The sequence below is a fragment of the Pelophylax lessonae genome (assembly GCF_965119305.1).
Source record: "Pelophylax lessonae genome assembly, chromosome: 3".
In the NCBI taxonomy this organism is placed as follows: Eukaryota; Metazoa; Chordata; class Amphibia; order Anura; family Ranidae; genus Pelophylax; species Pelophylax lessonae.
This window is the reverse complement of record NC_138770.1, coordinates 118150641-118177878: the sequence shown is the minus strand read 5'-3', so window position 1 is coordinate 118177878 and position 27238 is coordinate 118150641. Positions and strand designations below refer to the sequence as shown.

Genomic DNA, 27238 nt, shown 5'->3' with positions numbered 1-27238 from the left:
AGCACCACAGGACACCAGTGCAAAATAACATACCTTAACACTGTTCACTGGAGCTAGAGTGCATTTGAAGGACAGTTGTCTCCCCATAACAGGAAGTGCATAAACAAGGACCTTCAATGTCAGGATCACCAGGCCACACCTTACTGATCTTGGCCCCAAGAACTCAAACTAAACCAAGGCCCTAACTTATCTGTTTTCCCTAAACAGTTGTGTAAAATGTTGTCATTTAAATTGTTAACAAAAAAAAAAAAAAATTGTCGCTACATGTTATGGACTATGTTTTTGTGTTTTCAGACCACTGCTTTTTTCATGACACATTCACAAGATGACCTCTAGAGCAAAAAAGCGCATTGTTCTTCCTTCTCGACCAGAACCACCTACTGTAGAGCAGATTCTGGAAGATGTTCGAGGGGCTGTAGCATCTGACCCAGTATTTGTTTGTGACCTCAGTGAGGGTAAGATTTTCTGGTAGCAAGATGCTAATGGCTGCATTAAATAATACTTCCATTTATGTAATAAATATATATATATATATATATATATATATATATATATATATATATATATATATATATATATATATATATATTATACACACGTATATGTGTGTATACACACACACACACACACACTATATTGCCAAACGTATTGGGACGCCTGCCTTTACACACACATTAACTTTAATAGCATCCCAGTCTTAGTCCACAGGGTTCAATATTGAGTTGGCCCACCCTTTGCAGCTATAACAGCTTCATTCTGGGAAGGCTGTCCACAAGGTTTAGGAGTGTGTCTATGGGAATGTTTGACCATTATAGTAAAATAAATACTCGCGCTATAGTGAATTTAAAGTGAAATTGTTAGCAGCAGCTGTGCACCAAGTGTTAATTGCAAGTTTTTAAGTGTAAACGAAAGAATATAAAAACAGCGATAGCATCAAATGAACATATGAAATATACAAAAAAAAGTCCAAATAAACTGATGTAATCAATATAAAGTGCTCTCATGCTCCAATCTTCTTAAAAGTGCTGAAGTGCTCCACCTAAATTCATTCCATGATATGACACACTCATTGGACCCCCGGCTTTTCAGTCTGGGAGTCAGACAGGCTTGGTTAAAAGTAAGACTGATGGGTCACAAGGAACAGATCAAGGACTCCCCAGTAGCCTCTTAGATGTTCCAAATAATCCTCAAGTGCAGAACAAAGAGAAGGAGCCAATGGTGAAGTACCGTAGGTTTGCAGTTTAATTGCGCAATAAAAACATACTTGCAAAACAGTAGTAATAAACCAGCATGTGAATAACAAAATGGTTCTGCGAATGCCGTAACCACCATGCGTTCCATGGAAACCGGAAGTGACGTTGTTACAACTCGATACCGGAAATTACGTCAACGCTTTTCACCCTCCCACAGGGCGTCACCAAGGACCTAATCTCCGATAAGTACAGACCTCTAATTATATCAAGAGAGAAGTCGCCTCCTCCCCAGTGGCCAATCAAAAACCATGACGGCCATTTTAGAAGCACACCTAAGATACTATTATTGATAATACTGATAAAACTGCTAAGTCAAAATTGTCCCAACGATGTCACTTCCAGCTTCATATACATAACATTAGAAGATTTTATTAGCAAAATAGAAAATAAAATGCACTAAAAACAATCAATCTCAACTAACATTAGCTAGCTGTATATCAGATCATACCAAAATAATAAATATGGACGAATAATTTTCATATTAAAAAAAAATTTATATATATTGAAAATAAAATAAAAAGAAAATGAAGTTAAAATTAAAAATAAAGTAATGAGGATAAAGATGAAAAAAAAATTTGAAAATGGAAAAATTGAATAAAAATTAATATCCAATGTATCTCTTACTTTTACCAATTAGAAATAAAACAATTAAGATCCAACTCGATGGGGGTCGGCCAAAAGTAAAGGGGGACTGTTAGGAGTTGTAAAGTCTGAAGGTTTTTTATCTTAATGCATTCTTTGCATTAAGATAAAAAAAAAATCTTCTGTGTGTAGCAGCCTCCCCCCCCCCCCCCCTAATACTTACCTGTGCCCCATCTCTATCCAGCAATGTCCATCGGCTGTCTTGGACTCTCCCTCCTGATTAGCTGGGACACAGCCGTGGCTGTCAATCAAAGTCAGTTAGCCAATCAGGAGGGAGGGGAGCGGAGCCGAACGGCAGCTCCGTGTTTGAATGGACACACAGAGCTGCAGCTTGGCTCGGGTGCCCCCATAGCAAGCTGCTTGCTGTGGGGGCACTTGATTGGAGGGAGGGGCCAGGAGCGTCAAAGAGGGACCCGAGAAGAGGAGGATCTGGGTTGCTCTGTGCAAAATCAACTGCACAGAGTAGGGTAAGTATAACATTTTTTTTTTTTTTTTATATTTCAATATTTTTATTGAGTTTTCATGAAAAAGTCACAACAGTGCAAAGTATACCATCAGGTCACAACCATAAAATAAAGAAATAATACAGCAACTTCAAAACAGCAGATATAATAATGGAAAAATGTAAACAGTGGAATACTGGCTTAACCACCCACCGCAAAGTGACGTAGGACTATGTCGGCAAACTTTGCGATAGTATACCGGGATGATGCCTCTAGCTAGAGGCACCATCCTGGTACCGTGGTTTACAACCGACGGTCAGCTTTCCGTCAGTAACGACCGATGCTTCTCGATCGGGAGCCGCTCGATCGTTACCCGGGTGAGTGGGAGGGGACGTACCCCCCCCCCTCCCGCCGCCTTCCGTGACTTTGCTCGGGGCTCCCGTCCCACCGGTAGCCCCGAGCACCCACCCGGCACTTCCGCCGGCTGGATGGAGTCCCGATCAAAGCCGGAAAAGGCTTAGATCGGGTCTCCGGTGACGTAACCCAGAGGCGGCGTCCATGACGTCCCTTCCGGGTTACTGTGCTGCAAAAGGCGGCAAATTTAAAAAACGGCTGTATGCAAAAACGCAGTTTTCGGCGTTTTGCATACATGGAAGTGTAGTGGAGGGGACTAGGGTCTTTTAGACCCTCGATCCCTCCATAAAGAGTACCTGTCACTGCATATTGGTGTCACAAGGGATGTTTACATTGCTTGTGACAGCAATAAAGTGATCAGAAAAATTTTAGCCGCCCCCGCCCCCGTCACCGTTAGCTCGCGCACAAAAAAAAAACTTATACGGAAGTCGAGCCGCGAATGAAATCGCTGTTCAAACCACACATGTGAGGTATCGCCGCGATCGCCAGAGCGTGATCAATAATTTTAAAAAAAGAGCTACACTCTAATTCTAAACTGGTAACCGATAAAAAAATGTAAAGCGTCGCCGATTGAGATCTCTATTGACCGTAGTTTGTCGCCATCCCACGTGTGTGCGCAATTTTAAACATGTTGGGTATCTATTTACTCGGCGTGACATCATCTTTCACAATATACAAAAAAAATGGGCTAACTTTACTGTTTAGTATTTTTTAAATGCAGTGAAATGTGATTTTTCAAAATTTTTCCAAAAAATTGGCTTTCTAAAGACCGCTGCGCAAATACCGCGTGACAAAAAATATTGCAATGACCGACATTCTGCACACCCAGGGTCGGCTGGCCAACTGTTGTGAAGGGTGTTTTCTTCACCAGGGAAAAAATTCTTCGGTCATCCACCACAGTTGTTTTCTGTGGTCTTCCGGGTCTTTTGGTGTTGCTGAGCTTACCGATGCGTTCTTTCTTTTTAAGGATGTTCCAAACAGTTGATTTGGCCACACCTAATGTTTTTGCTATCTCTCTGATGGGTTTGTTTTGTTTTTTCAGCCTAATGATGGCTTGCTTCACTGATAGTGACAGCTCTTTGGATCTCATATTGAGAGTTGACCGCAACAGATTCCAAATGCAAATAGCACACTTGAAATTAACTCTGGACCTTTTATCTGCTCCTTGTAAATGGGATAATGAGGGAATAACACACACCTGGACATGGAACAGCTGAACAGCCAATTGTCCCATTACTTTTGGTCCCTTAAAAAGTGGGAGGCACATTTACAAACTGTTGTAATTCCTACACCTTTCACCTGATTCAGATGTAAATGCCCTCAAATTAAACCTTAAATTCTTTAGTTAAAGCACATCTTGTTTGTTTCATTTCAAATCCATTGTGGTGGTGTATAGAGACAAAAAGATTAGAATTGTGTCGATGTCCCAATATTTATGGACCCGACTGTATGCGTTTCATCCATGTTCTTGCTTACCACTGCCCTGCTCCTGTTTTTCACTTATTTTTTTTGTTTTCTAACAGAGACCTTTACTTATGATGCATCCAGTGAGGCAAATAAGCAGTACTTACAGAGTTGTTCATATGTGCAATTAAACAACAAGTTGAAGGAAGCCCAAGATGAACTGAAGGAACGATGTGAGGCTTTGAGATCTTCTGGAATGAAGATTGAAAGTGTTATTGAAGAGCTTAGAGAAGCAGCCATGTGAATTTAGTCCAAGCATGTACTTTATTTTGGCCAACTACCTGCTGCCAATGGTTTTTAAAAGTATAGGTGAAAAGATCTGTAACATGAAATTCACTAGAGTTTACTCCTCCTTTGAAATAGGCAAGTGCTTCATTGACATTGTGTGTCCACTTGAGATATGGACACAACACAATATAAGTATGAATTCTCCTTGTGGCACAGTGAACACGATATAGACATTGCTCTTAAAGTTGCTGGAATTTTGGAGCAGAATGGCTACCATGGCTTTGTTGAGCACCGTGATCAAGCAGGTGGAGTACAGGCCATTTCAGCGGCCGACACTGTGATCCAGTCCAGCAGGGTGTCCTTCCTTATACTTTCCTCTCAATTTCTTAAAGAGTCCTGGAGTAAATGGGTGTCTGAATGGTGTCTTGTCAATTCTATAGACAAAAGTACGGCCAGGGTAATACCAGTCTATATTGATTTGCAGAAGAACCAAGTGCCGCCCATTTTAAGATTTCTCATAGGTCTTGATTACAACAACAGATATTTTATAAATAAGCTATTAAATACCATGAAGTCCAAAACACGTTGGTGACCAGTCAGATATGCATTCTGCACTACACTGTTTACGTTTTCGCAGACATTCTTCCCAAAAATCTAAAAAGGGTAATGCCACTTGAATTAAAAAATATATATATATATATATAATGTAACTCCACCTTTTTAACATCCCTTTAAATGGTTATTTTGGGCCAAGCTGGCTCAAACAAACTACTTACTGCTGAAACAGGTGCGATTGCTGGGTGCACTGTTTTAATTGTATGTAGGCTCCTCTACATACTGTATACAATGCTGTGTTCCCGCTGCAGGACAGGGACTTCCCATCCTATTCCCAGAACAAAACAGTCAGCTAAGCGCTTCACAGCCATTCACAGGAAGCTTTGTATTCTATGACTGAATACAAGGCTTCCTGTGAATGGCTGAGGTGGAGAGGCAGACGGATGATGTGACTTTGCTCCTCAGCCAATTAGAGGAAGCTTTGTATTCGTTCATAGAAGACAAAGCTTCCTGTGAATAGCTGAGCAGCACTCAGCCTGTCTCTATTTTATTCTGGGATTGGGGTGGGTAGCTCCCGTCCAACTGCCGGAATACCGTGCTGTTTACTGTTAGTGCAGTAAATCGTTTGTTTGGGCCAGATTGGCCCAAATTAACTTTCTTTTTTTTATTTAGGAGGAATGTTTACTGAAAACCTAAACACAATTCCAGAGCATTTAACAGGTAAAATGTACAATTTCCATAGACAACATGTGAATCCATTCTTAGTGCAGCTATGGAGTGATACATTTACATAATACAGTATTCATATTTTTTTTGACATTCTGCTTTAACATGGTGTTAAAGTGGTAGTAAATTGTGGCTGGCAAAAAAAAAGTCCCCTGCAATGGCATCGCATACTAGTACAATATGAAATACTTACCTTAGAACCAAGCCCTCCAGCAGCCCACTGTCACCGCTGACAGGGCTTCCATCTTCAGCCGGTCTTCCTTCTGGGTTTGCAGGCTGTATTTGTGGCTGGAGCCGCTATGAGGTCACTCCTGCGCATGCACACAGGAGCAGTCAGCTGCGGCACAGAGCTCTGAAGGTCCGGCACGGTATGCCGGGCCTTCAGAGCGCATGCGCCAGTGACGTCACCAGCTGCATCTATTGGGACTATTGCCTAAACACCACAACTTTAGGAGATATTCAATGTATCTCACAAAAGTTAGTACACCCCTCACATTTTTGTAAATATTTTATTATATCTTTTCATGTGACAACACTGAAGAAAGAAGTGAAACTTTGCTACAATGTAAAGTAGTGAGTGGATAGCTTGTATAACTGTAAATTTGCTGTTCCTCAAAATAACTCAACACACAGCCATTAATGTCTAAACCGCTGGCAACAAAAGTAAGTACACCCCTAAGTGAAAATGTCCAAAGTGTCAATATTTTGTGTGGCCACCATTATTTTCCAGCACTACCTTAACCCTCTTGAGCATGGAGTTCACCAGAGCTTCACAGGTTGCCACTGGAGTCCTCTTCCACTCCTCCCTGACGACATCACAGAGCTGGTGGATGTTAGAGAACTTGCGTTCCCCAGCCTTACATTTGAGGTTGCCCCACAGATGCACAATAGTGTTTAGGTCTGAAGATATGCTTGGCCAGTCCATCACCTTTACCCTCAGCTTCTGAAGCAAGGCAGTGGTTATCTTGGAGGTGTGTTTGGGGTCGTTATGTTGGAATACTGCCCTGCGGCCCAGTCTCCGAAGGGAGGGGATCATGCTCTGCTTCAGTATGTCACAGTACATGTTGGCATTCATGGTTCCCTCAATGAACTGTAGCTCCCCAGTGCCGGCAGCACTCATGCAGCCCCAGACAATGACACTCCACCACCATGCTTGACTGTAGTCAAGACACACTTGTTTTTGTACTCCTCACCTGGTTGCCACCACACCCTTGACGCCATCTGAACCAAATATGTTCATCTTGGTCTCATCAGACCACATTACATGGTTCCAATAATCCATGTCCTTGTCTTCAGCAAACGGTTTACAGGCTTTCTTGTACATCATCTTTAGAAAAGGCTTCCTTCTTGGATGATAGCCATGCAGACCAATTTGATGCAGTGTGCGGCGTATGGTCTGAGCACTGACAGGCTGACCCCCCACCCCTTCAACCTCTGCAGCAATGCTGGCAGCACTCCACTACATATATTTCCCAAAGACAACCTCTGGATATGATGCTTAGCACGTGCACTCAGCATCTTTGGCTGACCATGGCGAGGCCTGTTCTGAGTGAAACCTGTCCTGTTAAACTGCTGCATGGTCTTGGCCACCATGCTGCAGCTCAGTTTCAGGGTCTTGGCAATCTTATAGCCTAGGCCATCTTCATGTAGAGCAACAATTTTATTTATTTTTTTCAGATCCTCAGAGAGTTCTTTACCATGAGGTGCCATGTTGAACTTCCAGTGACCAGTATGAGAGAGTGAGAGCGATAACACCACATTTAACACACCTGCTCCCCATTCACACCTGAGACCTTGTAACATTAACTAGTCACATGACATCATGGAGGGTAAAATGGCTATTTGGACCCAATTTGGACATTTTCACTTAGGGGTGTACTCACTTTTTTGTTGCCAGTGGTTTAGACATTATAAGCTGTGTGTTGCATTATTTTGAGGGGGACAGCAAATTTACACTGTACACTCACTACTTTACATTGTAGCAAAGTGTCATTTCTTTAGTGTTGTCACATAAAAAAGGTAAAAATAAATATTACCATAAATTTGAGGGGTGAACTCACTTTTGTGTGTTATTGTACCTACAGGTAAGCTTTTTTATAGGCTTATCTGTAGATACAAGTACAAAAAAAGACTTTACTACCACTTTAGGTAGAAATGCTGTTAGCTTGAATGGCAATGTGCAAATCAAACACAGAGTCAGATCAGTTACAGAATCCTATTAGTTATCAAATCTAGAGGACTAAGATCTGGGATATCAAGCCATGGGGTCTCTACTTGTTCATATTTATCTGGGCAACCTCTATGCTGGTAAACATACTTTTCCAAACAGAGTGTATCTCCCATATACCCTATCTATTTATTGTGTGTGGGTGGATCTGCAGATTTTCAGCCTCCCTGGTAAATTTTTGTAGTTGTATTGAGTCTAGGGGGTGGGTTGATTTACCAAAGCCAAATAGACTGTGCACTTTGCAAAGTGCAGTTACTCCAGAACTTAGTAAATGAGGTAAAGCTTTATTTGGCAAAGCATACCCAATCACATGCAAGGAAAAAAAAAAAAAAGCAGTTTTGCCTGCACATGATTCGACGACGGAAGTCAGCAGAGCTTCTGCTCATTTACTGAGCTCTGGAGCAACTTTGTTTGCAGAGTGCAAGTTTACTTGCAAGGTGCACAGTCTATTTGCCTTTAGTAAATTAACCCCTTAGGCTCAGTTTACACCTATGCAGTTTGCTTTTGATCGTTCCTGTGCTGTGGGTTTTTGCACATGCGATTTTGCTACGATTTGCATTTTGCATTCTTTATGCTATTTTAGGGACCAATTTGTTGTTGGGTAGATTAAAAAATGCAAATCGCGGTAAAATCTTGGCAACAAACGCACCACATGCTTTTCTGCAGCTTATTCATTAAAGTCTATTGAACCATAAAAAGCACCGTTTTGCGTTTACAAAAGTCCCTGACCCTTTTAAAAAAACGCAGTTTAAAAAAACATTGATGTAAACATGTCCCCTAGGAAACCATGTTAAATGGACTGGAGTGCGTTTCTGCAAAAAGGTGTGAACCATGCCTAAGATACCCCAAGATGCACACTGCTTGGTATCTGTCTGAATTGCTACTTGAAATACAGAGTTCATAGTTAGGATGACTCCTGCTCAGTGGATATGTACCTTGGGGTAGCGCCTGAATAAACTATTTAAAGGGACATTAAGGCCCCTTTCACACGGGCGGACTGTTCAGATCCGCCTGTCCGTTTTTTTGGCGGATCTGGACGGTCCCCCCATGCATTCCTATGGGGCATCGGATGTCAGCGGAGACATGTCCGCTGACATCCGATCCGTCAAATCTGGACGGATGGAAACCCTATTTTCCATCCGTCCAGCGGATCGGATCACATGGGATCGGATGAGAATGGACTGACGGTCCGTTGACATCCGATTTCCCCCATAGAGATGCATGGGGAACTGTCAGCTGTGTCTCCGCACACAGCGCGGAAACACAGCTGTCCTCCTGCTGCTCAGCGGGGGATCGGCGGCTTGATCCCCCGCTGAGAAAAACGGACTCCGTCCAACGGACGGAGTGTGTGAAAGGAGCCTTAAAGTGGCTTTAGGCTTTAATTGGCACACAAGCATTTTGAATTTTCTTTGGCTAACAACTGTAGATTTCATTCTGCAGCCAGCTATGATTTTCTGAAGATGACAAATATTATATCATGGCTTTCTTGTAACAATGGGAGCGCTCTGTACACTGTGTTCAGTTCTTCTGCAGTGTAATTTCCTTCTCATAGAATTGCCTCATTGCTTTTCCCAGCAGTTTTCCTATTATTATAATACCGATCATGTGAATGTAGAAGGCAGACCCTCCCACCAGCACTTAAGCGGGATACACGCTATACGTTTGTTGTTCGATTTCCTTTAGGTTTACCTTCAGCTATGTAGTGCAAGGGCCTGCCTGACTGCATACAAATTTTAAAGTTTTAAGGTTTCACCTCCTTTTATATGGTTTTGGTAAATCTATAGAAAGTTGTATAGTGTGTATCCAGCTTTAGAAGGGACGGTAAAAAGTAAAAGTCATGTTTCAGTTTCAACATGTGTCAGCGTCAGGTTGGTCTCTGCAGTCAAGTTTTTTGTATCTGTGCTTTTTTTTTTTTTCTTTTGTTTTAAAGAAAAAATAGAGTTACACTACTATAGTGTAGGGATCTATAGGACATGTCAGTTGAGATGTGGTGGCTGCATGGACATTTGTGCAGGTGCAAGGCCCGAATGCATGCACACACCGGCATGTTGTATTCTGACAGCAGCACCCACAGCTGTCAAAAAACACCGTTCAGCGGCTGCAGCTGTTTTGAGACAAATTTTCCAAAATGTCCCTTTGACAGATCAATTTCTGTTGAGGAGGGGAGGGCTGCCACACACTGATTGAAATTTAGCTGGTCCCTGCTGAAATGGCTTAATTTTGATCAGTGTATGGCCAATTTAAAGTGGCTCTAAAGCCTCAAGGTTTTTTTTTTGTTACCCTAATGCATTCTTTGCATTAAGGTAGAAAACCTTTTGTGCCGGAGTCCATTCTCGATCCAGCGCTGTGCATGAGAGCAGAGGCTCTCTCGGTTCTCTCCCTCCTCATCTTGGTCACTTTAGGGCCCTTTACACTTTGCTAAATCCAGGATATTGAAGTCTCCTGTTTGCACCTCTTTGTCGTTCTCAACCAGACAGATTTCTGCCATCATTTTTATAATAGAGGTCACCAAATGAAAGATGCTATGAACAACACAGATACTCCTCCTCTTTTCTCTATTTTTATAGACCAGCAGCACAGTGTTGTACATTGTGGTTATGCTTTCACATCCGTACCAGACTGTTCTGTCATTTCTGCTTTTGAGCAACATAGTTAAACCAATTTCTGGTTAAAATGAAAAATTGTGGTGGGTGCTATGAATGCTGTGGTGTGGTGTGGTGCTATGAATTTGAATAAACTGGCTTATGTCATTTTGGTTGTATACCTTGTTTTGTGTGTGTAATGTAAAGGTCTTAAATTGTATGTCCAGCCAAAGCCCTTTTTCTTAAGCCCCGTACACACGTACCGATGGTCGGCTTACAAATGTTCCTCTTTTCTCCCCGGGATGTCGGTGTCTGCTGAAAAGTGCAAAGACAGCACAAGGACAGCACAAGAATTTTGTCCGCCGACTGCAGAAGTGATGTCATGTAATGGTTAACTTTCCCTGTGTTTTCTATTTTCTGAGCATGCCCAGTCTTGCAAATCTGCGGTCTGTCGGCCGAATTGTGTACTGACAGGCGAACAATCGTCCGTTCTGGTGTCGGCATACAAATATTTTCATGTTTGCACGAAAGACTTTTGTCCGCGGATTGTGCGCAGACATCTGTCGGAGGCACCATACTAACACACGTACAATCGGCAGATCCTTCGTCCACCGACGTTTGTATGCCGACGATCGGTACGTGTGTACGGGCCTTTACTTTTGGATAATGTAGGGAAGGGCGGGTACTCTTGAGCAGATTTTTCTGTTATCCAGTGCGCCATTAGAGAGATCACCTCCCTTTCCATCTTGCAGACAAAGATTTCCCAGACAAGGAAGTGAGGGTGCTGTTTCAGCCAGCAATACAAACCAAAAGTATTGGGAACAGAAATAGCAAGTAGGACTTTAAATACCCCTCTAAAGTACACACAAGCACAAAAGTATATATAAAAATACAAAATATTTTATTGGGTTTTTGACAATATGTTACAACATATGAAAAATGAGCTTGCATATTGATTCTATATAATATAGCCACTATGGAGTTGCATGGTATATGGTCGAGATATGGGATAGAGGTCTACGTGTTTCGCAGAAGTACGGCTTTTTCGGGACCACCTAGCTCTCGAGGCACCATAGAGATTGTTTCTAAAGGTAGAAAAGCATATCAGTGTGATTCATAACATAATGTAATCCTATTTATTCACAAAAAAATCATTATGAAAACTTCACTGAAAAGACAGTGAAGTTTTTATAATGATTTTTTTGTGAATAAATATGAATTCATTATGATATGAATCACACTGATATGCTTTTCTACCTTTTAGAAACAATCTCTATGGTGCCTCGAGAGCTAGGTAGTCCCGAAGAAGCCGTACTTCTGCGAAACACGTAGACCTCTATCCCATATCTCGACCATATACCATGCAACTCCATGGTGGCTATATTTGGTAGTCAATATGCAAGCTCTTTTTTCATATGTTGTATATTTTAAAACATTTTTATTGTCCTATAACCAATAAAATATTTTGTATTTTTATATATACTTTTGTACTTGTGTGTACTTTGGAGGGGTATTTAAAGTAGGGATCGACCGATTATCGGCAACACCGATATATCGGGGGCCGATATGTACTTTCCCCGATATATCGGAATCGGCCTTTGGATTTACCGATATTACCGATATTTAGGGAAAGTGCTTGTAATGGGGGGATGCCTGCAGCTAGATGCATCACCCCGGTACCAGTGTCCGATGGTCGGCTGACTTGTAATGACAACCGATGCGACTGAGAAGCCGCTCGGCTGTCATTACAAGGAGGGGATATTCCACCCCCCCCCCTCCCGCCGCCTTCTGTGGCTCGCACGGGTCTCCCGTCCTACCGGGAGACCCGGGCATCCTACCTCCACCGCTGCCGAAGAGAAGACCCGGTGTACTGCATCTCCATGTAAAAAAACCCGGAAGTGATGTCATGACATCACTTCCGGGTACTCGGCGCCGAATTCAAAAACTGACAGCATTCAAAACAGCCAAACTTGGCGTTCTGAATGCTTTTCTGTGTCGATGAGGAGTTTGGGGTCTTTTAGACCCCCAGATCCCTCCACAAGAGTACCTTTAGAAAAAAAAAAAAAAACATTTTTTTTTTTACATGTCCGAAAATATCAGCCGACACTGATATCCGATGACCAAAATATCGGTATTAAAAAAACGATATCGTTCGATCACTAATTTAAAGTCCTACTTACTCTTTCTGTTCCCAATATATTTGAAACAAGGATGATACCCTCAAACTGTACACAACTTTTGATCTATACCTTCCCCCACTCACATTCAATTAATCTTAACAAACCAAAAGTTTACGCTTTTCTTTAGCATAGCAATGGGAAAGTGAACACCTCTGTTTAATTTTTATTTACATATGTGTGCCTCTTGCAGAGTTCCCCTCACTTCCTGTTCAATGAAGTGCTGTCAGCAGGACAGGAAGTGAGGATAAATCTCTCTAATAGAACCCCAGATTATAGTATAAACCCAGCAGGAGTTAAAGCCCTTCTCTACTCTATCCAAAACTACACAGGGCGGCTTGGGATTGAGCACGCACAAGTGTCCCCATAGAAATAGCCTTTCTATGGGACACTTAGTGAAGAGAAGGAGGATCAGGACTGCTGATATTGCACAGAGCAGGTAAGTATAAGATGTTTATTCTTTTAATATTTAAAAAAAAAAAATCAAGTTTCACAATAACTTAAAGCTGCCCTGCTAGGCTTTGCTACTTGTGTAACAGTGTTTTGTTCCATTTGCCCTCCATCATCAACCCCACCACCAGTTCAACAACAACATTTTTTTTTTTTTTACATGTCTGAACATTAAACCTCTAAGCAACAGCCAACCAGGCACTAAAGTAATCTAACCCCCACTATGTCCACTACCCCTATGCAGCTTCACTCACATGCACATAGAATAGTACAAATGCTTACTGTGATAGAAGCAACATGCACATGGTAGCCAATCAGCTTCTAGCTTCAGCTTGTTTAATTAGGCTTCGACAAATAAACCTGGAAGCTGATTGGTTTCTTTGCAGAACTGCACCAGATTTTGCACTCTCCAGTTTTCGTAAATAACCCCATCTCCTGCAATTCTGCCTTCCTACTCATCTACTGCCCTATGCCATCCCCTTCACTTCTTTTTCTGGGCAGGTTTATGATGGGATCAATCACCCTTCCCCTGAGTCCCCTTCCTCCTCCTTTACAAGTCGCCAGTGTGACAGAAATGCAGGCTATCCCTGCACAGCATGTGTGACACTGACACATTACTTTTACAAACAAGCCACTCTAGGATTCAAGTCATGTGACACCTTCATTTTCTTTGGCCCCTGTTCTCATTGGATCGATTTGTCATGCGAGTTGGCAGGTCAAATCGCATGACAAGTCTCATCCTTTTGCCGAAAATGGCAATGTCCAAATTGATGAGATGCCGACTTTGCATTGTCGCATCGATTTGAAAAAGTAGTACATGCACCAATTTTATTCATGCACTAATTTCCGGTGCAACTTCAATAGATATCTGTGCATGAAGCCGCACAGATGTCTTCAAAGTCGCACGGAGATGTGACTTTTAAATCATGCGATTTCAGAATAAAAATCGCACAATTTCAAAGCTGCACTCAATGTGAACAGGGGCTGACAAACAATACTGACTGTGCCAAAACTGGAGATTTTAGCTGTCAAACCATAGAGCCAGCGGTGTGACAAAAAAGCCAGAGATGCTGGGCAAGATCCAACAGGTTTCCTGGCATGATCATGGTGCCAGTCTTTTCTCTTATCACTTTGCATGATGCAGCATGTTTTTCTCTTTCTAGCCCTATGAAAATCCTATTATCTATGGCATGTTCTATAGAAGGAGGAGGGAAGTGTATTGATTGAACAGTGCAGATTGTGGTCTTGGCCCCTGAGAACATCAATTACCTCCTCAGCTGCCACACAGCATAAATCCAGATGAATAATGCATTTTCCATTATTGAAGTTTGCTCACATAAAATCCACAGATTTAGTGAATCATTAAATAAAGTTCTTTAGGAAAAGCTTGTTAATGAGCAGAACTCCACTTCTATGCTATGTTAATAAAACAAGAAGTACAGCTCAACTGGTTCAGTCAAGAAACTGTAATTGTTTCTTTTTTTTTTTTACCCTAGACCATGATTTTTATTTTTGTGCCAATAAAGTGATATTAACCACTTAAGGAGCGCCCCACGTACATATTCTGCGGCAGGGCGGCGCTTAAGCGCAAAATCATATACCTGTACATGATTTTCCTCTTTGGCTCTGGGGCGCGCGCTGCGGGAGCCCCGCTCCCACTGTGATTGGACACAGCCGAAGCCAATCAGCAGAACCCGGCCATCGTTTGAAGAGAGGCAGAATGGCCAAAACAAGGCAGACCGCCATTCTGCCAGAGAGGGAAATGGAGATCTTGTGTTTCTGGAAAGCAGAAACACGGATTTCTGTTTTCCTTTAGTCAAAGCACATCCTTACAGTTAGAAAGCATTTATAGGAAACACATTTAACCCTTTGATTCCCCGTGATGTTAACCTCTTCCCTGCCAGTGTCATTTATACAGTGACAGTGCCTTTTTTTTAACACTATTCACTGTATTGGTGTCACTGGTCCCCAAAAAGTGTCAGTGTCATATTCATCAGCCTCAATGATGCAGTCCCGTTAAAAATTGCTGATCGCTGCCATTACTAGTAAAAAGTATCCCTAAATCTATCCCCTAGTTTGTAGATGTGATAACTTTTGCGCAAACCAATCAATATATGCTTATTGAGCTTTTTTTTTTTTTTTACAAAAATATGTAGCAGAATATATATTGGCCTAAATTGAAGAATAAATTTGATTTTTTACATTTTTTTTTATTGGGAATGTTTTATAGTAGAAAGTAAAAAGATATTGTTTTTTTTTTTTTTCAAAATTGTCGCTCTTTTTTACCGAAAGAGGTAATCAAATACCACCAAAAGAAATCTCTATTTGTGGGGAAAAAAAGGACATCAATTTTATTTGGGAACAGCGTTGCACAACCGCGCAATTGTCAGTTAAAATAACGCAGTGCCGTATTGCAAAAAATGGCCTGGTCAGGAAGGGTGTAAAACCTTCCAGAGCTGAAGTGGTTAACCACTTAAGGAGCAGATGGTTTTACCCCCTAATGACCAAGCCATTTTTTGCAATACAGCTATGTGTTATTTTAACTGACAATTGCGCGGTTGTGCGATGCTGTACCTAAATAAAACTGATGTCCTTTTTTCCCCACAAATAGAGCTTTCTTTTGGTGGTATTTGATCACCTGTGCGATTTTTATTTTTTGCGCTATAAACAAAAGAAGAGCGACAATTCTGAAGAAAAAAAAAAATGTTTTACTTTCTGTTATAAAACATTCCCAATAAAAAAAAATAAAAAAATCTATTTTCTTTATTAATTTAGGCCAATTTGTATTCTGCTATATATTTTTGGTAAAAAAAATCCCAATAAGTGTATATTGAATGGTTTGCGCAAAAGCTATTGCATTTACAAACTAGGGGATAGATTTGTCATTTTCATTTATTCATTTTTGTTACTAGTAATGGCGGCGGCCTGCGATTTTTAGTGGGACTGCGACATTGCGGTAGACAGATCGGACACCTAATTGGCACTTTTGGGGGGACCAGTGACACTACTGCAGTAATCAGTGCTAAAAATATGCACTGTTACTGTAATAATGACACTGGCAGGGAAGGGGGTTAACACCAGGGGCGATCAAAGGGTTAAATGTGAGCCTAAGGGGTGCTTTCCAACTGTTGGATGTACTCACTGGATGAACACAGAGATCTGTGTTCGTAAATAGGAGGAACACAGGATCCCTGTGTTCATCTCTGACAGAACAGCGGTCTGCCTTCTTTACATCGGCAGACCACCGTTCTGTCTCCTTGGGGAGCGATCCCAGGTGCCCGTCGGACATCACGTCCGCCAGACCTGCTGTTTGGCCCCCCTCTAGCCAATCAGCTTGTGTGCGTGCTCCTCCACTATCTGTTACACAAAGCGACGTACGGGTAACAAAAGGTAGGAATCTGCAACAAAGTTTGTTTAAATCCTTGTATATAGATCACCCAGAGGGGAGAGTTTAGAAGTGGAGTTACGCTATAAACCCTTTCAGCAGCAAATTTATTGACTTTCTGAGTATGTGACTTCTTTTTCTTTTAATCGTTGCCTATGTTCCAGGTTAAGCTGGTGCCATGACCGCTGCCCCAGGTTTCTTGTTTTACGGTGGCCCCTTTCTCTTGCAACATCCTATGGAGTCACTCTTGCATGCAAGGACTAGAGTTGTGCATCAGTAGAAACACACAGCCCCATAGCCTAGGATGGCATAGTACTCCTCTGCTTCTCCCTAACAGACTGGCTTCAGACTGCACTGTCCACTGGTTAACCACTTCCGGACTACCTGCCGCATATATACTGTGGCAGGGTGGCCCGGCTACACAAATCACTTACATGTACGTGATTTTGTGCAGGAAATGTCAGGGGCGCGCGTGCGCCGCCGAAGAACCACTCCCACTGTGATTTAACACAGTGGGAGCCAATCAGCGATGGTCCCCAGGACCTGCTGATCGTTCGGCCGGAATGACAGAACGGTAAACAAGCCAGACCGCTGTTCTGTCACAGAGGAAGAGAGAGATCTTAGCTGAAACACAGATCTCTCTTTTCCTCTAGTGCATCCACACCCCCCACAGTTAGAAAGCACTCCCTAGGAGCACACTTAACCTCTTGATCACCCCTGGTGTTAACCCCTTCCCTGCCAGTGTAATTTATACAGTAACAGTGCATTTTTTTTTTAGTACTGATCACTGTATTGGTGTCACTGGTCCTCAAAAAGTGTCACTTTGTGTCAGCCCCAATGTCTCAGTTCCGCTAAAAATTGCTGTTCGCCGCCATTACTAGTAAAAACAATAAAAAGTCCATAAATCTATCCCATAGTTTGTAGACACTATAACTTTTGCGCAAACCAATCAATATACACTTATTAGGATTTTTTTCCCCAAAAATATGTAGCAAAATACATATTGGCCTAAATTGTTTAACCACTTTACCACCGGAGGATTTTGCTGTCTTACGTCCAGGCCACTTTTTGCGATTCGGCACTGTGCGACTTTAACTGACAATTGCACGGTCGTGCGATGCCGTACCCAAACGAAATTTGCGTCCTTTTTTTCCCACAAATAGAGCTTTCTTTTGGTGGTATTTGATCACCTGTGCGATTTTTACTTTTTACGCTATAAACAAAAAAAGAGCGTTTATTTTGAAAAAATAACAATATTTCTAACATTTTTTATATGAAATTCCTCCCAAAAAATATGTAAAAATCAAATTTTTTTAAAATTATTGGCCAATTTGTTTTCTGCTACCTATGTTTGGTAAAACAAATCACACTAAGCGTATTTTGATTGGTTTGCGCAAAAGTTATTGCGTTTACTAACTAAGGGAAAGATTTCTGTCATTTTTGGTGTTTTTTTTTTAACGAGTAATGGCGGCGATCTGCGATTTTTTTTTTTTTTTTTGCGGGACTGCGACATTGCGGCGGACAGATCGGACCCTTGACTGACATTTTTGACACTTTTGGGGGTACCAGTGACATTACTGCAGTAATCAGTGCTATATATATGCACTGTTACTGCAAAAATGACACTGGTAGGGAAGGGGTTAACTGTATTGGAGAGGGAGGGGTTAAGTGTGTCCTAGGGACGTGATTCTAACTGTAGTGGGACAGGTCTCCTATTGTAAAAACATAGATCAAAGGTTCTACATAGTAGAACCGTCTGATCTGCATTTTTACACAGGGGAGAATGACAGGCGGCTTGTTTACATAAGCCGCCCGCCTTTCTCCCTTCACCGGAGCGATCGTAGTGTGACCGGCGGACATCGGGTCCGCCGGTCACACGCCCGCACTCCTCTGTGAACGAGCCTCAGCGGGCGCGCGCTCACCCGCTATTGCCTCAAAACCCAGTGACAGGCGAGCGACGTAGATCTACGTCACTCTGCCTGGCCGGGGCTGACTGCCGCAGTAAATATACTGTGCGCACTCGGCAACCGGTTAAATATGTCCCTTAATAGCCACAAGGGATATAATTCCAGTATGTGTGCACCAAAGGTTTTTGAAAACCCAGAAAAAGTTGCAGCAATATCATCATTGCGCTGCACAAAAGAGAGAGCTGCTCCACCCACTACAGGCTGCCTGCAGAAAACAACTTTATTTATTTTTTTTCAAAATTGTCGCTCTTTTTTTCAGAAATTAAAAATTGCACAGGTGATCAAATACCACCAAAAGAAAGCTCTATTTGTGGGGAAAAAAAGGACATAAATTTAATTTGGGTACAGCATCGCACGACCGTGCAATTGTCCGTTAAAGTAACGCAGTGCCGAATCGCAAAATATGGCCTGGTCAGGAAGGGAGTAAATTTTTTTTTTTGTCAAAGACATGTAGCTAAATACATTTTGGCCTAAATATATGACAAAAATTTAATATATTTGATATTTTTTAACTGTCAAAGTAGAAAATGTCAATTGTTTTGCAAAATTTTCGCTCTTTTTTTATTAATATTGCAAAAAATGAAAAGCGCAGAGGTGATCAAATGCCACCAAAAGAAAGCTCTGTTTGTGGGAAAAAAAAGAACGTAAATTACGTTTGGGTACAGCATTGCATGACCGCGCAATTGTCAGTTAAAGTCGCGCAGTGCCAAGTTGAAAAAAGTGGCCTGGACATTAAGCAGGAAAATCCTCCGGGGCTAAAGTGGTTAAAATGGTTTTCCTATAGATCACGTTTACAGCTGTGCATTTTATGGAAAGGACCAGGGTCTTTTTTCTGGATTTTTGGTTCCAAAGACTTCAATGGGTCAAAAACGTGTATTGAAAAAAAACGCAAAATGCACCTGGAATATGCAAACTGCAGCCTGCATAGGTGGGAACTAGGCCTCAGAGGTCTATTTATTAGTGGTCGACCGATATCGGTTTTTCGTTGCCGATACCGATACCGATATTTTGGCCATCGCATATCGGTATCGGCCGATATGGGCTGATATTTTCATACATTTAAAACATTTTTTTTTTTTTAGTTGACAGGTACTCTTGTGGACGGATCTGGGGGTCTAAAAGACCCCAAACCCCTCCTCTGCACTTAAAAGAATTCAAAACGCCAAGTTTGGCTGTTTTGAATGCTGTCATTTTTTTTAAATCTGGCGCAGAGTACCCGGAAGTGATGTCATGACATCCCTTCTGGGTTTTTACATGGAGACCCGATCAGAGCCGAATGCGGCTTTGATTGGGTCTTCAGCGGCCGTGCAGGCTGGTTGCCCAGGTCTCCAGGCGAGCCGCGGGAGGGGGGGGGGATGTCCCCTCCAGCTCCTTGTAATGACAGCCGAGCAGCTTCTCAGCTGCATAAGTAGTCATTACAAGACAGCCGACCATCGGCTATGGACGCCGGTACCGGGTGATGCCTCTAGCTGCAGGCATCACTCCTGTACAGCACTTTCCTAAAATATCGGTAACCTCCAGGGCCGATTCCGATATATCGGGGAAAGTGCAGATTGGCCCTTGATATATCGGCTTTGCTGATAATCGGTCGATCTCTACTATTTATAAATGTGTTCACCCAAGATTCGCCCATTTTTCTAAAGGGTGCAGAATGTAAGGGGTGCTTCATACCAGATGCATTTTTAAACCGCATCCAGAATGCATGCATGGCGTTTGTCATGTATTCCAGCGGCCCTGGTTCACACCAGTGTGGTCACTTCCAATTCTTTCAACAAAAGTACAACCTGCTGCATTTTTTTTCTGTCCGGAATGCATCAAAATGTGTGTGAATGCACCAGAACGCACACTGTTCTAAAAAAAAAAGAAAGTTCTGAAGCGTCAGAACCCAAAATGAGTGAATAACATTGAAAAGCATTGAAAACACATCAAAAATGTGTGTAAATGCACCAGAATGAAAATGTCCTAATAAAAATAAAGATTTTTCAAGTGTCCAAATAAAGAGAGGTAAAACTGCATAGGAACGCATTGGAAACACATCAAAAATATGTGTAAATGCACCAGAATGCACATTGTCCTAATGAAAATTAAGATTTCTCTATCGCTCATTGACAGACGTAGTCTTCTTGATTCTCAAGAGCTGGGTTATGTTGTCTCCGCAGGAGTAGGACTAGGCAGAATGACAAAACGTTCTGGCTCCACCCTAGGGGGCAGTCCCTGAGGGTATATCCTCCCTCTCTCTGCTACAGGGAATCAGTTTTTTTCTGTCTAGTCAGGAGTAAGGACCTAAGTTCCTTGCTGGGATCTTTTGGTCCTGGCAAGACTTTTTTTTTCTTTAAGGAAAAGACATTTTTTAGGTAGTTTTCTCCAGTATTTTTTTCCTGTGAGATCTTCAAGCAAAAATGCCGGACTGGGCGACACTTGTGGTCACCCCAGCCGGCCTACGAGCGCGTGCAGACCAGGCATTGCGCTTGGTCGGCCGCGACATATTCAAGTAAGTATGCGGGGCCGGGCGACGGGCTGGATGTGAGATCCAGTGGTCACCCCGGTTTTCTGCCTAAAAGCGCGTGCAGACCAGTGCGCTGAGTCGGCCGCGACGGAGTCCCAGTAAAGGGACTGACTTTGCGAGTTAAGAGCTCGCTTGGACGCCAGGACCAGAGAGTCGAGGCGTCCACAAACCCCCACCTCGGTGGAGAGGGTATTATGAAGAGAGGGTGCCTGTCGGTTCGGTATGGTGAGTAAAACGTTCCCTTTTTTCCTCATTTATGAGGCAGTATATATTATGGGCCCCTCCATATATGGTCAGTATATATCTGACACTTACAAGTCCCCCTTGTAATACAGCATGTGTTTGTGGGAAGTGGACTTGGTTCAACATTACAGCAAACATAGGAGGTATAATCCTACCTTATGTGCAGTGTATCTCTGTAGATCCATATGTCACCTCTTAGCAGAGTGCAGGTGGATGTGCTGGGAAGATGATTTCGGCGGTCCGCCGCCATTTTGCCGTAGACCGAATGCATGTATGTCCTCAGGTCACGCCGGCCGCCATGTTTTTGGAGTCTTATGTCTCTTCTATGGGGGCGGCCATGTTTTGTGAGCCCAGCTTCCTCGTGGAGGGCTGGGAACGCCGGAAGGCGTACACAGGGGGCGGAGCCACGCCTTCTGCCCGGGAAAAAGCAAACAGCTCCTTCCAGTCTGTGTAAGACAGACGCTGGCTGCAGTTTGTTGGAAACTGCACTGCATCGGTTGGTGAGCCTTGGGGGTCCCTCTCTCTCTCTCTCTGGGATCGAGAAGCAGGTACTCTGAGGGGCGCTATTGCGCTAGGGGGAGACACACAAAGAAAAAAAAAAAAAAAAAAAAGTTTTTTTGTTTATTGCTGGCAAAAGTGTCCTGTATTAACATGGACCCTGCCACTCATGTATCTCCTCCGGATCCCCTCGAGGGGTCTGCGGGATCCTCCAGCACCCCATTGACAATTGAATCTTTGTCAGCCATTATGGAAACTTTTGTGTCCCGGGTGGAAGTGGCTTGTCAGGGACAGGGCGCAAGAAAGCGACCCCCGCCTAACCCCTTATTATCTGAAACCTCGGATTCAGACTCTGAGCCTATTTCTGCAGTTGCAGGTACTTCATCTGGTATTGGTGTCTCGGGTCCTGTCTCTTCAGACAGTGAGGAGGATGTTTCGGCATCTGCCATAGCCCGAGAGGAAGCGTTGGTAAACGCACTCATTGTATCTGTTCAAGAGACTTTAAGGTTACAGGGTATTCCATCAGAAATAGCTGAAACTGAGATCCCTTTTGGGACTAAAAAGCGCATCAAAGTGGCAAAGGTTTTTCCATTGCCCAAATGTTTTGGCAATCCAATCGATGAAGAATGGCGTCTGCCAAAACGCACTTTTAATATTTCCAAACGCATTGACAGGCGTTATCCGTTTGAGGAAACCCTTATTAAGAAATGGACAGAACCACCTGTGGTGGATTCACCAATTGCTAGATTGAATAAAGCCACGGTTATTCCTTTAGAAGACGCTCCGTCTTTTAAAGATCCAGTGGATCGCAAGATAGAAGCTATGTCTCGCACCATGTTTTCCTTGATTGGATCAGCTTTCAGGCCAATAATTGCTATTGGTCTGGTTTCGCAGGCTGTAACTGAATGGACCAAGTGGTTACGCCGGGACTTAGAAGAAGTCCCTCAGGCGGTATCAGATTTGTTGGAACAAATGATACAGGGGTTACAGTTTGTATGTGATGCGGCGTTAGACGCCACTCCATTAATGGCGCGAGCATCTGTCTCAGCAGTGGTTCTCAGGCGTACACTGTGGCTAAAAGGTTGGATAGCCGACCAAGGTTCCAAAAAAGCATTGGCTAATATCCCCTTTTCAGGAGAACGTCTATTTGGAGCCAACTTAGATGAGATCATTAAGGATCTCACCGGTGGAAAAAGCACCTTTTTACCGCAAAATTTTAAAGGTAGAGGAACTCGTCAAAGACGAGGGCCTTCTTTTTCTGCTCACAAGAGGTTTTTTCGTCCAGCGGGTGAAAAAACTAAGTCCTCCAAGGTTCCTACAGGAGGCGTCAGGGGTCGTTGGTCGGGCAAGCAAAAGCCCGTCCCCTCCAGACCTGAAGATAAACCATCCAAAGCCTGAAGGTGCGCCCCCACCCATAACTGGGGTGGGGGGACGTCTTCGCCGGTTCCCGGATCCATGGCTTTCCAGAATCCCGGACAAATGGGTTTGCGAAGTCATAAAGTCAGGGTACAAGATCGAGTTTCGATCTCTCCCACCGGCGCGATTCTTCCCTTCCAATATCCGACTATCTCCGGATCGTCTAGAAGATCTGCGGAGAGCAGTCACAGATCTACTACAACAAGGAGTGGTAGTCCACGTTCCTTGGACAGAACGGTTTCTAGGGTTTTATTCAAACCTGTTTACAATACCCAGGAAAGAGGGCAAAGTGCGTCCAATTCTGGACTTAAGAGCACTCAATTCTTTCATCAACATAAGAAGATTCAGAATGGAGTCCATTCGCACGGTAGCAGCCTTCCTGCATCCAGGGGATGTCCTAGCGTCCATAGACATCAAGGACGCCTATCTTCACATTCCCATTTTCGCAGGACATCAGCGTTTTCTACGCTTTTCCGTAGAGGAGAACCACTATCAGTTTGTGGCGTTACCTTTCGGTCTCGCCACGGCTCCGCGGGTCTTCACAAAAGTGTTGGCCCCAATGTTGGCACTTCTGCGCCAAAGAGGTATATCGATTCTAGGTTACCTAGACGATCTTCTGCTTCATGCAGAGTCTCCTCAGACCTTGCTACAAAACATAGAAATTACTATGATTTCTTTACAGGAATTCGGGTGGCTGGTGAACCAGCAAAAGTCTTTTCTGGTTCCCACCCAGAGGCTCGAATATCTGGGTCTAATTCTAGACACAGTCAGGACAAGAGTGTTTCTTCCGGTAGGGAAACTTCGAAAGATTCAATCAGCAGTCCAGTTGTTACTGTCCAACAGCTGGTCTTCCCTTCGGATTTGCATGAGGGTTCTGGGGTTGATGGTGGCTTCATTCGAAGCAGTCCCATTTGCCCAGTCCCATACCCGAATTCTTCAGCAAGAGATTCTCCTCAGATGGAATCGGAATCCGGAATCCCTGGACAATCAGATACGATTGAGCAAACAGACCAGAGAGTCTCTGGTTTGGTGGCTTCGGTCTCCAATGCTCAGCCAGGGAAAGTCATTTCTGCCAATATATTGGACGATAATGACCACGGATGCCAGTCTATCCGGATGGGGAGGAATTCTCGGTCAATTATCTGCCCAGGGACTTTGGTCCCCGGAAGAATCCAGATTACCGATAAATGTATTGGAACTGAGAGCGATCAGACTTTGTCTGATTCACTGGACCGAGCAGCTCCAGGGCAGCCCGGTTCGGATCCAGTCGGACAATGCCACGGCCGTGGCTTATGTCAATCACCAGGGGGGCACCAAGAGTGTCCGAGCGGCCAAGGAAGTGGCTTGCATTCTTCGCTGGGCGGAACGATTTGTTCCAGCAATCTCTGCGGTGTTCATTCCGGGGGTGGAGAATTGGCAGGCGGATTATCTCAGCCGTCAGACCCTGGATCAGGGGGAATGGTCCCTCCATCCAGACGTTTTCCACCAGTTGTGCCTACGGTGGGGCACCCCGGATGTGGATCTGTTGGCATCACGATTCAACAGGAAAGTTCAGAGATTCGTGGCTCGCTCCCGCGATCCTCTAGCAGAAACCGCAGACGCACTGATCGCCCCGTGGGGGCAATACCAGCTAATATATGCCTTCCCTCCTCTCGCGTTGCTGCCAAGACTTCTTCGCAGGGTAGAGGAGGAAGGAATCCCAGTAATCCTGGTAGCTCCGGACTGGCCTCGTCGAGCTTGGTACGCCGACATGGTCAGACTGGTGGCGGACGTCCCGTGGAGACTTCCTCTCAGAGAGGATCTACTGTCTCAGGGACCGATCTTCCATCCTGCTTTACGATCGCTGGCTTTAACGGCCTGGCTATTGAGACCCAGGTGCTGAAGGACAAAGGTTTGTCAGCTTCAGTTATTCCTACTCTAGTTGAAGCAAGGAAAGCGACTTCCAGAAAGATTTATCATCGCACATGGAAGTCCTACATTGCATGGTGTGAACCTTTGGGGTTCCGTCCTCGGTCTTATTCGATTAGTCGAATATTGGCTTTTCTGCAACAAGGGGTTGAGCAGAAACTGGCCTTGAGTACTATCAAGGGTCAGGTCTCAGCATTAGCCATCTTCTTTCAGAAGCCTTTGGCTACTCATTCCTTGGTGCGGAATTTCATCCAGGGGGTGCGACATCTGGCTCCGCCAGTGCACGCGCCGTTACCCCCCTGGGATCTTAATTTAGTGTTGTCGGTTCTTCAGAAACCTCCCTTTGAAGATATTAGGGAGATTCCTCTACCCACGTTGTCCCAGAAGGTGGCCTTCTTGGTGGCTATTACTTCTGCACGCAGGGTGTCAGAACTGGCCGCATTATCTTGTCGTTCACCATATCTGGTGGTTCATAGAGATAAGGTGGTTCTTCGTCCGAATCCATCCTTCCTACCAAAAGTAGTTTCAGAATTTCATCTGAATGAAGAAATTGTATTACCTTCCCTGTGTCCTAAGCCCAGTCATCCTCGGGAATTTGCTTTGCACTCCTTGGATGTGGTCCGGGCGATCAGGGTATACTTGAAAACGACAGACTCGTTTCGCAAGACGGATTCACTTTTTGTGATCCCAGATGGACCCAAAAAGGGGTTGCCTGCATCTGCCGCGACCATTTCCAGATGGATCAGACAGACGGTAGTGCAGGCTTATTCTATTAAGGGTCGGGAGCCCCCGTTCCCTGTTAAGGCGCACTCCACTCGGGCACTTAGTGCGTCATGGGCCTTTCGCCATCAGGCGTCAGTGGTCCAGGTGTGCAAGGCGGCTACCTGGTCGTCGGTGCATACCTTCTCTAAACATTATAAAGTTGATGTAATGGCATCGTCTGATGCCTCATTTGGCCGCAAGGTTTTGCAGGCCGCAATTTGAGGAGACCAGTGGTCTACCTCGAGGGTTTTTTTCCGTTGGAAAATTTTTCTTTAGTCTCATTCTTTGTTTATAATGAGCCTTTAAAACTGCTAGTTTGGCACCGGTTGGGCCTACTAGATTGGATTTGATTTTGTCAATCCCACCCCTCATTTGTGGCACTGCTTCTGGATGTCCCAGCTCTTGAGAATCAAGAAGACTACGTCTGTCAATGAGCGATAGAGAAAAATGGATTTTTGTAAGAACTTACCGTAAAATCCTTTTCTCTTAAGCTCATTGACAGACGTAGTACCCGCCCCTCTATCATTGAGTTGGGTTGGGTTAATTTCTCTGTACTGCTTTAAACAGAACTGATTCCCTGTAGCAGAGAGAGGGAGGATATACCCTCAGGGACTGCCCCCTAGGGTGGAGCCAGAACGTTTTGTCATTCTGCCTAGTCCTACTCCTGCGGAGACAACATAACCCAGCTCTTGAGAATCAAGAAGACTACGTCTGTCAATGAGCTTAAGAGAAAAGGATTTTACGGTAAGTTCTTACAAAAATCCATTTTTTTCAAGTGTCAGAATAAAAAAAGAGAAAAAAAACACACAGGAACACATTGAAAACACGTAAAAAATGTATCACATAGCACATTGTTCTAATGAAAAATCTTTATTTTTCATTAGAACAACATGCAATCTGGTGCATTTACACATTTTTGATGCGTTCAATGCATTTTTCCCTCTCCTTTTTTTTGACACTTGAAAAATCTCTATTTTCAAGCGTCAGAATAAAAAGGAAAAAACAAATAGGAACACATTAAAAATATGACAAAAAATGCATCAAGCTCCAATGCTTTAAACAAAAGTACAACCTGCTGCATTTTCAATAACCTGAATGCATCAAAATGCATGTAAAAACACCAGATTGCACATTGTCCTAATGAAGATAAAGATTTTTTTGTGTCAAAATAAAAAAAGAGGAAAAAAAAAAACCATAGCAACGTGTCAAAATTGTGTCAAAAACATGTAAACGCACCAGATTGCACATTGTTCAAATAAAAAAGAGGAAAAAACACATAGGAACGTATTGAAAATTAATCAAAAACTTGTGTAAACGCTGCAGAATGTACATTGTCCTAATGAAAATAAAGAGTTTTCAAGTGTCAAAATAAAAAAAGAGGAAAAAATGCAT

The 27238-nt window shown here is 43.4% G+C and overlaps 2 protein-coding genes across 2 annotated transcripts in view; both read left to right on the top strand.

Moving 5' to 3' along the window:
- The first annotated feature begins 293 nt into the window (after positions 1-293).
- Positions 294-5123, top strand: LOC309551757 (UPF0449 protein C19orf25 homolog). The gene is made up of 2 exons (XM_082252449.1): positions 294-455; positions 4276-5123. The coding sequence occupies exons 1-2, from the start codon at positions 326-328 to the stop codon at positions 4458-4460; spliced, it is 315 nt and encodes a 104-aa protein (XP_082108575.1). The 5' UTR covers positions 294-325; the 3' UTR covers positions 4461-5123.
- Positions 4617-27238, top strand: part of LOC309550110 (uncharacterized protein) — a gene marked incomplete at both ends in the record, with an annotated part of 34182 nt that continues 11560 nt past the window's right edge. Inside the window, one exon of the mRNA XM_082250565.1 lies at positions 4617-4890. Within this exon, the coding sequence (XP_082106691.1) occupies positions 4617-4890 (274 nt within the window). The remainder of the gene's footprint in view (positions 4891-27238) is intronic.

What these genes read in the sequence shown, in the direction of transcription:
- LOC309551757 (XM_082252449.1), top strand. Translation starts at nt 326, where the DNA reads ATGACCTCTAGAGCAAAAAAGCGCATTGTTCTTCCTTCTCGACCAGAA. An exon ending in TGTTTGTGACCTCAGTGAGG is followed by an intron (nt 456 to 4,275) that starts GTAAGATTTTCT and finishes GTTTTCTAACAG; the next exon opens with AGACCTTTACTTATGATGCA.